The sequence below is a fragment of the Delphinapterus leucas genome, chromosome 8 (assembly GCF_059928025.1).
Source record: "Delphinapterus leucas isolate spDelLeu-1000000601 "Yukka" chromosome 8, BTC_Dleu_Yukka2, whole genome shotgun sequence".
NCBI lineage: Eukaryota > Metazoa > Chordata > Mammalia > Artiodactyla > Monodontidae > Delphinapterus > Delphinapterus leucas.
Window position 1 is genome coordinate 13,898,256 of NC_143136.1, and position 16,930 is coordinate 13,915,185.

The 16,930-nt window shown below is 42.2% G+C and overlaps 1 protein-coding gene across 10 annotated transcripts in view; it reads left to right on the forward strand.

The window, feature by feature from the left end:
* The window catches only part of DOCK10 (dedicator of cytokinesis 10), a 280,479-nt gene extending 272,415 nt beyond the window's left edge, over nt 1–8,064 (forward strand). For 8 of the 10 annotated variants that reach the window (XM_022567817.3, XM_022567818.3, XM_022567814.2 and 5 more), the window contains exons 53-56: nt 156–346; nt 2,669–2,769; nt 2,946–3,084; nt 7,335–8,064. In XM_022567817.3, the coding sequence (XP_022423525.2) occupies nt 156–346; nt 2,669–2,769; nt 2,946–3,084; nt 7,335–7,481 (578 nt within the window). In that variant the 3' untranslated portion in view covers nt 7,482–8,064. Of the gene's footprint in view, nt 1–155; nt 347–2,668; nt 2,770–2,945; nt 3,085–4,366; nt 4,443–7,334 lie in introns of all 10 variants that reach the window. The other 2 variants (XM_022567812.3, XM_022567815.2) reach the window with 1 other exon arrangement.
* Nucleotides 8,065–16,930: the final 8,866 nt, after the last annotated feature.

Genomic DNA, 16,930 nt, shown 5'->3' on the forward strand with positions numbered 1-16,930 from the left:
GGAACATAGGAAAAGAAATAACTCACATACACAGAAAACATGCAGGATGGAATGGTCTGTGTGCAAAGAAAAGACACAGGATCGTCCTTTCAAGAGAACCCTTGACTCTTCACTAACCCTCGACCTTGAAATGCTCTTGTATTGCTTTTGTGCAGCGAGTCACTTGTTCCCCTACGTGAAGAAGAGGATCCAGGTCATCAGCCAATCGAGCACAGAACTGAATCCCATTGAAGTGGCGATTGACGAGATGTCCAAGAAAGTTTCCGAGCTTAATCAGCTTTGCACGATGGAAGAAGTGGACATGATCAGACTGCAGCTCAAACTCCAAGGAAGCGTCAGCGTGAAGGTAAGCATCGCCCGGAGCTGAGATACTCATGGCCAGTGGAACCTGGTACAAAATGCCCCTTGGGGCTTCCCTGGTGGCGCAGTGGTTGGGAGTCCGCCTGCCGATGCAGGGGATGCGGGTTCGTGCCCCGGTCCGGGAGGATCCCGCATGCCGCGGAGCGGCTGGGCCCGTGAGTCGTGGCCGCTGACCCTGTGCGTCCGGAGCCTGTGCTCCGCGGCGGGAGAGGCCGCGGTGGTGAGAGGCCCGCGTACGGCAAAAAAAAAAAAAAAAAAAAAAAAAAAAAATGCCCCTTGAAATTTTTTCACAAAGGGTATAAGAGACATGGTACCATTCAGCACCTTTATCTGAGTCTTTAAAATTTTGTTTCCTTGTGAATGCCCATTGATGGTGCCAAACAACTAGAGATAAGCCTTTCTTAGGTTTAGCTGAAATAAAATTTCTTCCTCTTCAACCGTCCTTTCCCATCTGCTCTGCATAAACTGTGTTCTATATTCTAAATTCTAACAAATAATTAGTAAATGAGTAAGCATGGCTCTCTTGTAAGTCTCTGTCATGAAGAGCCTTATAAAACTGTTCAAAAACAAAACTTTTTAAAATGTTTATTAGTTCATAAAATGTGCATCAGTATTTATCTGACTGTTAGGGTCTTGAGAGGAAGCAGAGGGCCTCTTCACAGTAGGTGACTGAAGAAAACGTAACAAATGACTCTTTGAAAAATGTACAAGAAGGGGCTTCCCTGGTGGCGCAGTGGTTGAGAGTCCGCCTGCCGATGCAGGGAACACGGGTTCGTGCCCTGGTCCGGGAGGATCCCACATGCCGCAGAGCGGCTGGGCCCGTGAGCCATGGCCACTGAGCCTGCCCGTCTGGAGCCTGTGCTCCGCAGCGGGAGAGGCCCACGTACCGCAAAAAAAAAAAAAAAGTACAAGCTGTATTTAGGAAAACCAAAGAGGGCAGGCACGGGGGCGTAAGACTGAGGGGCTGTCACCCTCCCCAGACCTGAAGACTCAGGGGAGAGAAGAGTTAGTGGAAGCAGGGAGAGAGCAGGGAGAGCCAGCTGATGACAGACAGACAGACAGATAGACATGGTCTGTGCTGGGGGATTGCAAGGAAGAAGCCCTGGACCTAAATAAGCCCTGACAGGACTGAGACTAGGGTGAGGCGAGTGAGGCATTTTCCTTGGGCACAAAATTAAGGGAGCATCAAAACACTCAGTAACCAAGATAAAATTATATTTTAATGCAATATTTTTAAAAATCAAAAATAACTTCAAAAATCCATATTGAACAAAGTATTAAAACTTTAAATAAAGGCAAGTCAGTAACAGTGCCACACAGAGCTATGCGGGAGCCTGAGGCAAAAGGAAAACTCAGTACTGTTGATCCTGATACTAATCTGGCTCTCCTCTTCCCCACCCACCTCTTGTCTGTATCCCATGGCTGACTCAAAATAATAATAATACATGTTTAAAAGCCAGAAAGTAAAAGAACCATTGCTATACTCCAAACGGGACAGCTTCCCTCAGCACACAGCTGAGCAGAGAAAGGTGGAGTTGCATCTGGAGAAACAGAGGAAAGCATTCTGCACCCACTCTACCACACTGGCAATACCTGGTAGGCAAAGCCATCTGAAGATGCCTCAGATACAGCACTGGCTTCCTTCTTCTTTTACCCTGTTCCTTCCAAGCCCCACAGTCACATGCAAAGACTGTTAAGCCCTGAAGAACACAGACGCCTTCACTAATGCGAGCCTACGCATGCCTGTGAGCGTGAATAGGACTTGGCACTGTGCCTTCATTCAGCAAATCTAAAAAGTCCCTTTTGGACCACAATCTCAGCCAGACTTTCGAGGGAGATGCAATAAAGCGGTGATTCCCAGGGCGATGCCTAGATCGCGACCACTGTGGAATGTCTCTTATTAATAGCTATGTGTTTGCTTGAATGTTCGTAGGGAAAAAACTAGCACAGCAAACATTTGATTTCACGGATGTTAAGTTTATTTAAGTAAATCAAGGTGAGTCTAGTTTTCAAGGTTATTAAGAAAATAACAGTGCTAACAGAATGAGGATGTGGCAAAATGTGACATGGTGCACACATGACTGAAGTTGAGGAAGGATGACAATGAAGTGTGGAATTCAGATGCCTCCTTTTAGTAGCTCATTGACCAGCTGAGAGACGGCAGATAAGACCGATAACAAATGAGTAGACTACAAGGCAATGTGAGAGAATTGAGGGGCCACACCATGGGTGCTACTCCTTCCAGCCTTGGAGAAGGCTCCATGGAGGAGGTGGGACCATCCTCAGCCAATTCTCTCCTCCCCAATAGGTTAACGCCGGGCCAATGGCCTATGCACGGGCTTTTCTTGAAGAAACCAATGCAAAGAAATACCCTGACAACCAAGTAAAGCTTTTGAAGGCAATCTTCAGGTAAGATTTTCTTTGTTGGGCTGTTCTTCCTTGAATCCCTTCAGACAGGGAGTCATGAATGAATGCCCCAGGAAGCCACCTGACCGACCCTCTTCTCGGTGGCTGAGTGTATCAGCAGCCTGACTTTGAGTTGCCACTTTCTCTGGCTGTTAATTTGCTTATTGCTGTCACTAAAGGCAGTTTGCAGATGTGTGTGGGCAGGCCCTGGATGTGAATGAGCGCCTCATCAAGGAGGACCAGCTGGAGTACCAAGAGGAACTGAGATCCCATTATAAGGACATGCTCAGCGAACTCTCAGCAATCATGAGTGAGCAGGTGAGGCTTCCCCTGGGGCAGCCCGAGCGGTCCATTCATAGAAAGTGCCCATTTTATCCCCAATGCCAGAAGGACCGGAAAGAGTCTCTTTGTTTTCCTGCTGCTGAAATCCCTGTACTTTCCTGAACACCATGTTGCTGAGCTGTTCTCTCCCCCATGCACAACATCCCCTGTCTCAAAGGAGGGGGATCAGGTTGGAGAAAAATCTGTAGGAAAAGAAGATGAGATGAGAACCCAGTTGCTGTCCATAGTTTTCAGAGATGATTATCCAAACAATGTGTGTTGGTTTTCTAGAACAGTTGATGCCTGTTACACACCAAGAACAGTGGTGGCATTCCAGCTAGAGTTTGCTGCCACTCCCAACACCCCTGATTCAGGACCTCACAATCCCCAGGCTGGGATGTGGAGTTCCACAGTTCTGCCACTAGGGGTCTCTGCATCATACTCAGGAAGAACACCAGGACTAGGGTCCTGGGCTTTTAATGGTCAAGGCTACCTCTGGAAAATATGCAGAAGTGGGATAAAAGCCAACCCCCCACCCCACAAGCAAGTCATCCATGATTTCTGACATGTGTTCAGTATGTTCTGTAAGACTGTGCACAAAATGTGGACATTCAATAATCACAGTACTTTTGGGGATACTGAGAATCAAGAGACCGAAAGCCAAGTTCTGCTTTTTTTGGCCCGCTTCCCAGCATCCGTCAACCCTCACACTCTACCTGGACATCTCATCACCCATGGTCCCCTCAAGGAGTTAGATGTGTTCTTTCCAGAACAATTGAGGGGGAGAACTTGAGTTAACCTCCCAATAGTGCTTCATGCACAGTAGCCATTCACTAAATATTAGTTCCCTTTCCTTTCCTTAAATGGCCTAGCACTATAACAAAACATGAAATGTGTCATATGCATCTTTTATTCTAATTGCATTTCCCATATGTTTATTTTTCTTCTTTTCCATCTCCTTCTACCCGCATTTTAAATTCTCCATAGCAGTTAGAGAAAGAAATGGTTAATTGACCTACGTTGCAAAGAAAACAATCTCCCTGGATAGGATTGCTAGTGGAAGTATTGGTTTGGAATTTTTCAGGGGTAATGGGAATTAAATACTCAGGAACAACGCCTTAACAGCATGGGAAATCATAAATCGGAGAATGAAACAAAAAGAATAAACAGTGGATCTGAAAGGGGGAATAGGTGGCAAAGAAATGCTTGTTTCCAACTGTAAATTGCATCTGACCTTGAAACTTTGGGCAAAAATGCTTTTCTCTTTTTTTCCTGGCAGCTCTGTCGTGGTCCATGTTTATACAGCTTCTGTTCCTCTGTGTCTAGTATTTCCCTCAGTACTGTAAGCAAAAGCGGTATGTTTTTCTTTCCTTATGTCTAATCTGTCCTTTGTGGCCTTCTGGTCTACCTCTTCATTTTTCCCAGACGCCTCCATAGTGACTAGTGTTCTCTAGATGTTTACTTAATTAGAACAACTTTATTTTTATTTCAAGGTAGATCAGTATGAAAATTAAAAAGCCTACTAAAATGAAAAAGCTAAAGTTAACAACTTAGCTTTTAAAAGGAAAATGTATATTCTGTCAACTTCTGAAATACATTTGAGCTCATTTGTATCCAAAACAAAGATTCATTATACCCCCAAGTGCTAAAACAACATTACAAAGACAAGGACCAGGTGATTAAGAGCAGAGAAAAATAATTTATTTTCCAGCAAACCTTTGCTAAGAGAAGCAAAATTTGACTCTGTGCTTTGTAGAAACTGATGCAAAGAAAAGAAACTTATGCATTATACAGGTCCTGTTATTTAGTAAAAGAAATAGATCTGTTGGCAGGAAAGACAAACTTTCTCCTGGTCCTGAGCTTCTATGGGGATTTGTCACATAGGTTTTTATGTATGGCACAATGACTACAACATTCACGATATCCTAAAAAAAAAGTTTTCCGGGCTTCCCTGGTGGCACAGTGGTTGAGAGTCCGCCTGCCGATGCAGGGGACACGGGTTCGTGCCCCAGTCCGGGAAGATCCCACATGCCGCGGAGCGGCTGGGCCTGTGAGCCATGGCCGCTGAGCCTGCACGTCCGGAGCCTGTGCTCCGCAATGGGAGAGGCCACAATAGTGAGAGGCCCGCGTACCACAAAAAAAAAAAAAAAAAAAAAAAGTTTTCCTTAAAAACGATTTACTCTATTATGTGGCCATTCCACATTTCCACCTTAGATTAAAATGAGGACAAAATATTAACTTCTAACTCTGTAGAGGATATTCTAAATTAACTACTTAATTGATGATTATCAATCATAAATTTAAATTAACCGTAGCAAAACTCTAAGTCATCTACAGCAAAATAAGCTATTTTCATGACAACCATTGATAAGTGTTTTGAGTTGGTTGTAATGTCAGAAATAGCTAGCAAAGGATAGGGGTCCTTAAAGTCCAAAGTATTTTTTAAAAACTGGGTATTTATCTCAGTTCAGATTTACAACAAAAAAAATTTGTTTGCTTCTTTTCTCAATTTTTTAATAAAGCATTTGACCATAATGTTTGGGTTTGAACTCTAGCAGAGGGAAGGGTAGTCAAATTTTAGCATAACCCTGTAATGCATGAATGAACCATCATCTTTAGTGTATGAATACCTTTACATACCTAGATACTCATCCACATATTCTGGAAACAGGTACATATATAATAACAGTAGAAGAGAGAAATTCTACCATAAAACTTTTAAAACACAGAAACAGAGTTAGAATGGATAGACAAACATAGAAATAGAAAAACAGAAATAGAATTGATTATGCAGTTCACTCCAAGAGTGTCCAGAAAAGTCTTAGCTAAAAGGCTAAGACTGAAGCCACTACTTAGTGAAAGAACCTTCAGTATAAGGAGAGAGATGAAGCCGGATTAAGTGGATGCTAGTGTGTAAAATGGAGATGTGGTGATGGAACAGCTTCAGCTGCTAAAGTGACAGGCAGGCAGTAATTACCTTTACAGGCAGTCAGGATGCCGCACTATTTTATAAACAGCCAAAATCCATAAAAGCCTCCTTTGATGGAGGCCAAAGTAATACATGTAACTATTGGATGAAATGTAAGATGCTGATTCGGAGTCTGTTTCAACATTTAGAAGGATGACAGCATAGTGAAGTCAACGCTGGTAATGGATATCAAATATAAAATACAGGGAAAGGAACACATCTACTCTGTTAAAGTGCCAAGCAGGCGAGATCCAAAGGCATGTTGCTTTTAGAATTTCTTTTGATACATTGTTGGCCAATTTATTTAAGCAGAACTTGAGACATTGATCAAAAGGAGAACTTATTGGTAGTATAGGATACATGGATGCCAGGTGCTTGGTGGGGACAGAGCAACCATTCCATCCCATAAGAGTAGTAGAGCTAAAGCATGGTAATGCAGGAAGTTAGTGGGAAAATTGTCATAACCAAGAATTTTAAATATTAATTAAGTCTCTTCTGCACAGAGATTTTAGAGGTGCCTGGGGTTTCTGTGATTGTCATTGTGTTCACATATCGTTATTTGAACAGATCTGACAGGAAAGTATGATTTAGGCGTATTAACATTATTTTCAAAAGTAAAATCAGGTCAAGGTATATTTTTTCCTTGTATTATAGTTCCATTAATGCAAACATTTAAATGAGGCTTCAGCTGTTTCCCTTTGGGGGCAGATTTTGCCCATACAGTTTACAAACTTTGCAAATAAAATAAAATTCCAGAATTACTCAAACACATTCATAGGGTTCATTCAGACATTTACAAATATATATCTGGGGCTTCCCTGGTGGCGCAGTGGTTGAGAGTCCGCCTGCTGATGCAAGGGACGCGGGTTCATGCCCCGGTCCGGGACGATCCCATGTGCCGCGGAGCGGCTGGGCCCGTGAGCCATGGCCACTGAGGTTGCGGAGCCTGTGCTCCGCAACGGGAGAGGCCACAACAGTGAGAGGCCCCCGTACCGCAAAAAAAAAAAAAAAAAAAAAAAAAAATATATATATATATATATATATATATGATAGTTGAAGAATATTGGAAAGCTACTTTAAATCTGGTCAACATGGCTGAGACATGGGCTGGGAAAAAATTCTTCAGATCTGCTTTGATAAGTGCATTTTTCAACATTTGCAGATTTCCTGTAGGGAATTGTAAAAAATCACTGTTCTGGGTTTAGTTTTGTGTTTGGAGATATTAACACAGACTTCTCTGTCATCTTGTTTTGTCACATATGTTTTGTCCTGTCCCAAGATTACGTACCAGGACGGCCCATCAAAGCGAGGAGTGGAGCAAACTTGCACTCGAGTAATTAACAAGGCGGCTCCCTCTCTGTCTCACCCAGTGCAGAAGTTTGAGGGAGAGTCTGCAACGTCAGACACGCCTCCAAGAGAACTCTGAATTTGCAGCTAATCTCGGGGAAGAGAAAGATACATTTAATTTATTTGAAGTTTTTATGGTGTTCATATTTTTTGTTTTTACCTCGCTAGCTTGAGAATTTTGCCAGCCTCCAGATTTGCACATTTCTTACATCCTTTTTCTTTGAGCAGCGTCGATCAAGCCAAGCTGAATATTTGCTATGAAATTCCAATGAATGTGTAGCTCAAAAGCCGACTGTAAGTTTGCTATCGGTTACATTATGTTCAATACCCAGTCCTCGTACACATATTTTAAAGGTCAAAGTGAATGTTTTTTAACATTTGAGCATATTTCAGATGTAAATAGAAGATTGTAAAATATATGGTTTTTACCAAATTTTAAAAACTTTTTAGTTAATACTTATGACAGTGCTAAAATTATATGAATAACATTTCAGATACCATTATATTAAAATATTTGTGTATGTGTACAAAAATGTTAATACTAATCTTTAAAGTTTGTGGAGTTTCTTTATTTGTAATATATGTGCTCTTAAAAGCAATGAGATGTGAAATTATGGAAGCCTTTTGTTGTTAATAGAAATAAAAAATACAGTTACTTTGCATTTGGTTTCCTCTTGAAGAGTGGGCAAGTTGCTACTAAAAGTGGATCATGGGACTGGGCCTCTGCTGAATGCAATCCTACTCACAACGTTTTCTGTTTGTTTCGTTTTGGGGGTTTTTGTTTTTGTTTTATTCTTTTTCAAATTCTTTTCCCAATTAGGTTATTAGAGAATATTAAACAGAGTTCCCTGTGGTATACAGTAGGTCTTTGTTGGTTATCCATTTTAAATATAGCAGTGTGTACATGTCAAGCCCAAACTCCCTAACTATCCCTCCTCCCCAGCCTTCTCCCCGCAGGTAACCATAGTTCGTTCTCTAAGCCTATTTCTGTTTTATAAATAAGTTCATTTGTATCATGTTTTTTAGATTCCACTATAAGCACTATCATACGATATTTCTCTGACTTACTTCACTCAGTATGATGATCTCTAGGTTCATCCATGTTGCTGCGAATGGCATTATTTCATTCTTTTTAACGGCTGAGTAATATTCCATTGTATATATGTACCACATCTTCTTTATCCATTCTTTTGTCAATGGACATTTAGGTTGCTTCCCTGTCTTGGCTGTTGTAAACAGTGCTGCAGAACATTGGGGTCCATGTATCCTTTCAGACCATACTACTCACCACCTATGATGCCTTAGCAAGAAGTCAGGAAAAGGACTTGAACCTCATCTGGACAGTTCCTCCTAAGGGCAACTAGACAGGCCAGGGATTTCAAATCCCAGGAGATAACTTGACTGATTTGGAGAAGATTTAATGAATCAGAATTTGAAGGTTGTGATAATTATTAGGACTTTTCACAAACATTCCATCTGTATATTTTATACATTTGTGGTGGTATTGCACTTTTCTGCCTCTTCTGAAGTTAGACTTGACCATATTTTAGCCATTGAAATGTGAGCCCAAGTGACATGTGTCACTTTCAGGCAGATATTTAAAAGCCAGTAAGTGGTTCTGCCCCAGCCCTTCGCCTGATGCAGACATCGTTGAAGGACAGGAGACGGAGACTCCATCAGCCTGAGTCCCCAAGTGGCCACAGGAGCAGACACACACTCACACCACTCCCCCAACGTTGTTGGACATGGAGTCTTGAGTGAGAAAAACATTTTGTTGTATTGAGTCCTGATATTCAAGGATTGTTTGTTACTGCAGCATCCTGAGCTTATCCTGGCTGATCTGTGTTTTCATCAGAGCTGTGACTGATATTCCTCCATGTGTGGGAACCACTGACACATCCCACTCCCTCCCCCGCCAACACCAGCAGCAGTTCAGCTGAGCTGTCTCCATATGCAGAAGGCAAGCTCCAGAATATCATTTTATATTGACCCTCACCAGTCATTCTAAAGGCCCAGACTCCAGTTAGGAGACTTAGCTGAGCTCATCTTTCTGCCCTGTAAGCTCATCGGTCAGTATTAGCACATGAGGGGCCAGAAGGGAAGATAGGGCTTGGAAGACACATGGAAATATTATATACACAGAAGTGATAAAAGGACATTTTAGATGAGAACTCTGACCCCTTGAGACTCATATAACTGTGCTTTTTTCAAATAAAGTCCACTGTTTCATTAGAAAGAGGAAGGAAGGAAGGAAAGAAAGAAAGAAAGAAAGAAAGAAAGAAAGGAAGGAAGGAGAAAGAATGAAAGGAAAGAAAGAAAGAAAGAAAAGAAAGGAAAGAAAGAAAGAAAGAAAAGAAAGAAAAAAGAAAAAGAGAGGGAGGGAGGAAGGAAGGGAGGAAGCAAAAGAAAGAAAGGAAGAAAGGGTGAAAAGGAGGGAGGGAGGGAGGAAGGAAGGAAGGAGAAAGGAAAAAAAACATGGTGTGAGCTGCCCTCTGGCTCAAAGCATCCCTCCCAGCTTCGTTCTGGCTCCCGCTTAGGGTTTCTGACTGCCTGGTCAGCATCTTGGCTTCTCCCCTCTCGTTTCCCCTTTTGGATTTTTAAGCTGCCCTCGAGAGGATTACTCTCCCAGGAACCCAGGAAGACTCTGCCTCTGCTATTGTCTCCCACCCAGTTCCTACCTTTAGGCTCATTTCCTCATCTCAACCCACCCATCCCCCCTGCCCTAAGGACACCGTCAGCATTAGGTCGCCTGTCCAAATCTGAAAATAAAACCTCTGAGGAAGTAATCGAAAATAACAGATCTTTTTACTCATGTTAAATGCCAAATATTCCATTTTTTGCCTCACAAACAGCCATATGTTAGATGGCTTCACTGTGTTTTGCCCCTGAAATGGTTCATAGTACAAGAAGTTTAAGGTCAGCTGCTCTAGAGAGAATCAGCTAAGACCACTGTGCTTTAACAACACTGAACACTGAACCCTGCAAATCCCAGCGCCTTCTATTCCTTCCTTCTTTAGACCAGATGCATCAAATTGGCCACTCGGAGACTAAATCCAACAGATGCATTTTATCTGTCACACAGAGTGTCTTTAATTTTTTTCAGGTACACACCAACACTTAAATATTCAGAGACTTATATAAAATTCCAGCTTTCTAGTATCTGTGAAAAAATGAAGCTCTCTGGTAATGCTGGATTCACATGCCCACCAGACAACAATCAATTAAAACTGAGACCCCACTGATCGCTTTACAGGTGCTCTCCTCTTTGCCACAGTCTGCAGCAGGCCCTGACTGACTTACGCCAGGTCAGCCACTTTTATTTATGTTTCCTGCCTAGATCCCACAGGCATGTGCAGACCGCAGTTCACACTTTTTATGTCTGTCAAAGTGTAGTGATTACTAGATGTGGACAGCAGATCACCTGCTTCAGCATCAGGCATGTCCCATGCTAAAATGCATGTTTCTGAGCTCTATCAAGCCTTCTGAAATAGAAACCCCAAGAAGTGGTACCCAGCACCACATAATTCTTAGACATACAAGGGTATAAACGTTCTACCGCATCCTGTGCTAATTAACCACCCCTAAATATTTACTTTGCAGAGGACAATGCCTTATAAAACCAGTAACCTGGTTTCGAATTACCAAGACTGCATTCTTCTTTGATGTTCTTTTGCATCTTTATATTACCTTTTTCTCAAAACAATCTACATTTTACTTTAATTAGTAACTCATCAAAATAAGCTCTATAAAAAAAAAATGGTAGCAAATCTCCCAGTTCTTCAAATGGAAAGACTGAAACTAAGAAGACAAGGGACATTATCTCCCTGTGGTTTACCCTGGAAGGTATCCAACACAGAATAAGTAGATCTAGTACTTGGGATTTTAGTCTTGGCTGTGTCCACCCACCCATTCGTCATCCCACTGAGTAGCTACCTCCCCATTCTCATTTCAAAGTGCACAATGCCCAGACGGCAAAGCAAATTAATGTATCCCTTCATTTTTGGCAACAACTACCTTATAAACAAGTGCCCAATATCCAAACCTCCCATAATATGTCCCTATTCTGTGTTCTCATCCGTTTAGAAAACAATACAAATGGACCAATAAACTTGTTTCCTTCTGAAGAGATGGAGCGTATGTATGGGAAGTGTCAGATTTCATAACCTGAACATTGCTCTGCAGAAGGATTCTACCGTATTTGCAGACTGATGGCTCTTCATCTTATAGTATTAGTCAAACTCCAGAAAGAAAGGAAAAATATATATATACATATATGTAAAATTTCAGTACTCTTATAAGCAGTTAGGAAATGAAACCAATTTGAAAGCAAACGTGACAAAATGACCCTAAATTAAATTTTAAATTTGCTCATATTACAAGTGGCCCCCATATCCTCCCCCCCATGTTTGTATCAGTGAAGAATCATATATATATGCAAATATGTATCATATTATATGCCGATAATGTGATATTTTGTTCTGAAAATGATCAAGTGCAGGCACGAGTAGCATTCAAGGTTCTCTGCCGGAAGCCCCTTCCCCTCCTCCCAGGTTCACATCCTGCCTGCTTGCCTATGCACACCCTTCACTGGGGCCACATTGTTCAGCTCACTTAAAAAAAAACAATAAAAAGGGCTTCCCTGGTGGCGCAGTGGTTGAGAGTCCGCCTGCCGATTCAGGGGACACGGGTTCGTGCCCCGGTCCAGGAAGATCCCACATGCCTCAGCGGATGGGCCCATGAGTCATGGCCGCTGAGCCTACGCGTCCGGAGCCTGTGCTCCACAACGGGAGAGGCCACAACAGTGAGAGGCCCGTGTACCGCAAAAAAAACAAAAAACAAAGAAAAACCTTGTGCCTCCACCTGAAAGGTTGCTTTTCTCCAACCGTATAAACCCAACCCATATACGCCAGGACTCAGCTGAATTCACACCCGTGGTGACCACTGTGATAGGACACCCAGAGCCCCCCTTCAGGACTGAGACCCCCATTCCCCCAGCTGCTCACTCTCCTGGCAGCTAATGGCTCTCAACTGAGTTCCTCTTGTCCAACGTGAGCCCAGACGAACCTCACATTCAATGACTGGTTGATGGTGGGAGGTACAAAGGCCTGGCCTCATTGCCCCAGTTCAAGACGACTCCGAAGGGCCATCAGGGCTCCCCAGCTCTGACTGAGAGCACCTTGTAACTACATCGCAGTTCATTCAGCTCCTTCTGCCTTTGAAGAGGATTCCAAAGAGGCATGGATTCCCAGTACATTTCCTGCATGTAAATCTCCACATCAGAGTCTATTTCTCGGGGGAATAGATCAAGTCCATAGATTTTCCAGAAGCTTTGCTTTTGACCCCAGCTCATCTGGATTTCTCATTCTCTGCCCTTTATTGGCACAGACGCCTGCGTCACCCGTTTTTCTCTCCTTCATTATGTTGTCAGTTATCATTTCATGTGTCTGCATGTTCTTTCCAACCATGCCATGGCTGGCTTGAAGGCAGATTGTGTCTTAATCTTCTTTGCGATGTTGGCAGTTCAAACTCTTGACCTGCACTTGGGAGTTCTGGAGTAATTTCTCCAAGTTCTGTTGGAATGGAGACGTTCCAGAGAAAATGCTAGGGCAGGGAATGGAGAGCAAAGGGAGAAAGAGTAGCTTGTGGGAAGATGGATTTGGAGCCAGAAGTCATTGTAGGAATGAGTGTCCTTGAATCTCTCTTATAAGGGATTTTTTTTCTTTTAATATCAGTGTTGTCTGCTTTGGGTTTCTTGTCAGTTCGCAGCCTCAGCAGGGTTTGCCACTGAAGCACTTGGCCCTGGATATGTACGTCTGTAGGAGCAAACTCGGGCAGAGTTACTAACAACACGATCTTTTCATTTGGAAGCTTCCCCACTCCTCTCTGCTCCTAGCTCCTTTGTATTCTCGTGCCCTCCCCACCACTCAGTGACCTAATGTCACCTCGCTGCAGTCCCTGCTCCAGCCCGCCACCCAGTCCTGTCTTCCTCAAGCAGAATCCACCCCCCCTTCTCCATCTGTGTTTGTCTTGCTTCCAAGTGGATTCTAATTCAAATACCAACTCCAATCAAAATGAAGCTGTTGGGAATTCCCGGGCGGTCCAGTGGTTAGGACTCTGCACTTTCACTGCCAAGGGTGTGGGTTTGATCCCTGGCGAGGGAACTAAGATCCCACAAGCCACCAGCCAAAAAAAATTTTTTTAAAAAAGAGAAAGGAAGCTGTTGCCTGGGACACTGGGTTGAGAAGGATTACGTGAGACCACCTCTGCTCCTGCGGTACGGGCAACTGGCAATGTGCTGGGCACTGGAGTCAGGGTTAGGAGTGGCTGCCCAGTTCCTGTGCATTTCCCATCCTTGCGTGAAACCTGCTGAAAGGTTAACATCAAGTTGCCTCAAACTTTTGATCCAATGACTGACTATAGGAAAGAGTGCTACTGTTTCCTGGGAAAATTAGTATCTTCAAAGGACAATCTTTTTTTTTTTTTTTTTAATTTTCAGCACATTTTTATTTTTATTTTTTTCTACATCTTTATTGGAGTATAATTGCTTTACAATGTTGTGTGAGTTTCTGCTTTATAACAAAGTGAATCAGTTATACATATACATATGTTCCCATATCTCTTCCCTCTCGCGTCTCCCTCCCTCCCACCCTCCCTATTCCACCCCTCCAGGTGGTCACAAAGCACCGAGCTGATCTCCCTGTGCTATGCGGCTGCTTCCCACTAGCTATCTACCTTATGTTTGGTAGTGTATATATGTCCATGCCTCTCTCTCGCTTTGTCAAAGGACAATCTTTAACTCAAAAGAATGATTTTTTTAATTGAAGTATAGTTGATTTACAATGTTGTGCTAATCTCTGCTGTACAGCAAAGTGACTCAGTTATACACATATCTTCTTTTCCATTATGGTTTATCACAGGATATTGAATATAGTTCCCTGTGCTATACAGTAGGACCTTGTTGGTTATCCATTCTAAATGTAATAGTTTGCATCTACCAACCCCAAACTCCCAGTCCATCCCTCTCCCTCCATCCCCTCCCTTGCAAGTCACAGGTCTGTTCTCTATGTCTATGAGTCTGTTTCTATTTTGTAGATAGGTTCATTTGTGCCATATTTTAGATTGCATATGTAAGTGATATCATACGGTATTTGTCTTTCTCTTTCTGACTTATTTCACTTAGTAGGATAATCTCTAGTTTCATCCATGTTGCTGCAAATGGCATTATTTCATTCTTTTTTATGGCTGAGTAGTATTCCGTTGCATGTATGTACCACATCTAAAGGAATGAATTTTTAATTGTTGGAATTTTAGGTCTTCAGATAGTCTGCCACTGAAGTCCTTCCACAACCCACATCCTTGTCCGCCATCTCACTAAATAAACCATCTAGCCTGAAGTCATCTCTGAACACATTCGGTTAAATCATATCTAAGTGAAGAAGTAAATGAGTTACAAAGAACCATACCTGGTTACGGTCTGAAGGCTCAAACAGGTATGTCCTTGAGCCAATCACTTTAACTCTCTAAGGGAGGGTCATGAGTGCTACCGAACAAGTGGTTCTGAACATTAAATGCAAAAACCAGATGTGTGAGTACTTTGTAGAGTGGTGTACATAGATGGCATATGTTCACTGAAGATTTTCAATTAGCAATCCTAGCAGGTCACTCTATTTTCCCACATCATTCCAAAGCAATCAGCATCTGATTCTCCTGATTCTAAGACAACATTCAAGGTCTGACGGCTACTGAGAGAGCCACATGTGTGTAGTGTCAACAGAAGTCTGAAAATATGAGAAAGTTTATATGGGATCTTGAATTTTCTAAGAGGGTGAAAATAAGTTTAAGAAGTGCTAACAGTTGGCATCTAAGAGCCCCCTTGGCATGTCCTCTGCAGCTCCACCTTGGTTATGTCCCAAGATTTAACAAGAAGATCCATGGTCTACTTAGAGAACAGAGCCCCATCCTGACCAGAAGTTCATTTGCCTGAGATGGAACAGGATAAGTGTCAATTTCCTTATGGGCACATGAGAGGAAGTGCTATGAAGAGAGGACAGATAAGCAGATAAATACGTTTGGGTTCAGAACACGGGTGATTAAAGTGCTCCAGGTGAATAACGGAGATGAGGAGACATCAGCAAAATAAAGAAACTCCCAGAAAAGCTCTAAACTCCTTTGCCTTCCCCTTGCCCCTTGATGTTCCTGTAGGGAACACGTGTAGTTGGGCATGGGAGGTAAGAGAAGAATAATTTGATGGAGAGATCATAAACCACAAGTCTCCAGAGAGACGCTACAGCAAACACATAAAGTTGATCTGAGAGAGAGATAAATCAAAACATGCCCAAACGGGGTTCAAGAAGGTCATTTGGAGAAGGTGATGTGATTAGGCCTGAGTAACTGAGCAAAAGTTTACAAAGAATAGCTTTAAATAACACTAATGTCAAGGATTCTCCAGAGGCATCTGCTTGCAATTTTCTTACATCATTAATATTAATACCCAACTATAAAGCCATTGTTTCTTGGATATATTCTTAATTTATAAAGAATATTTACTTTTGAAGCTCATGACTTTCCTTGTATTTCATCAAAAGCCACACAACTGTAACTACTAAATCCAGGACAGGTTGACGTTTTAAAGTTACAAATAAGACAGTAGCAGCTGCAGGATATTTTATTGAACAGAATGGTCCATGAGTGAGAAAGTCCATTTCATAATACTTGCATGAAAATTAGTGAGTTCCTTTGGATTTCTATGGGACTTATCTTCTGCAAAGTTATTTTTCCCTTTGGATGAGCAATTATCTTTTTAAGAAATAAAGAATAAAAGTAAAGTTCTAGAAATCAAGTTAAATCAATTTAATGACGGCAACAAAAAAGAATTTTTGCTTTTTAACAAAAGTGAAGTAAAATGGAAATCTAGCTTGAAAAGACTCTGGAGTGTTCTACAGAAATATTTCCAGCCAGTGACCCAAGCCAGGGCAGAGGGCTTTCACCACCTCAGCTCAAAAACACCACTCTGGATTTCGAAAGTCAAACTGACCCATCTCAGTCTATCAAGTGGTTTCCAGTCTTCAGCTTCTCCCTTCTGAACACCTGAGCAAAAGACATTGCTGCCTGAGGTTTATTGAATTGGTTATTTTTAAGCTAAAGGATTTGGGAAATACGTTGCCCCTTACTTTGCCTTTAACATCTAGAAGGGCTGAAAATAAGAGTCCTTCCCAGAAAGAAACTGTTTCCATTACGATTTTAAGCCCAAGATGCTAATGATGATTCAACACAATCTATACTCTTTTTTTGAGAGACCTTGGTTCTGATACTATGGATTTTTATAGTCACTACTGGGAAAAGTTGAGAATGAACAATAACAGCCTTTTATAAGCTGATATTCACTGTCTTTTATAGTGTAACTTGAGTGTGTAACTGTGCTGAGTCAGAGGCTCTCTCCAAAGAAGCAGAGTATTTTTCCATCTTGCTTTCCTATCTACTGCCGGTCCTACGCAGAGTGAGTCAGAGCCCCAAGAGGGGATGGGTAGG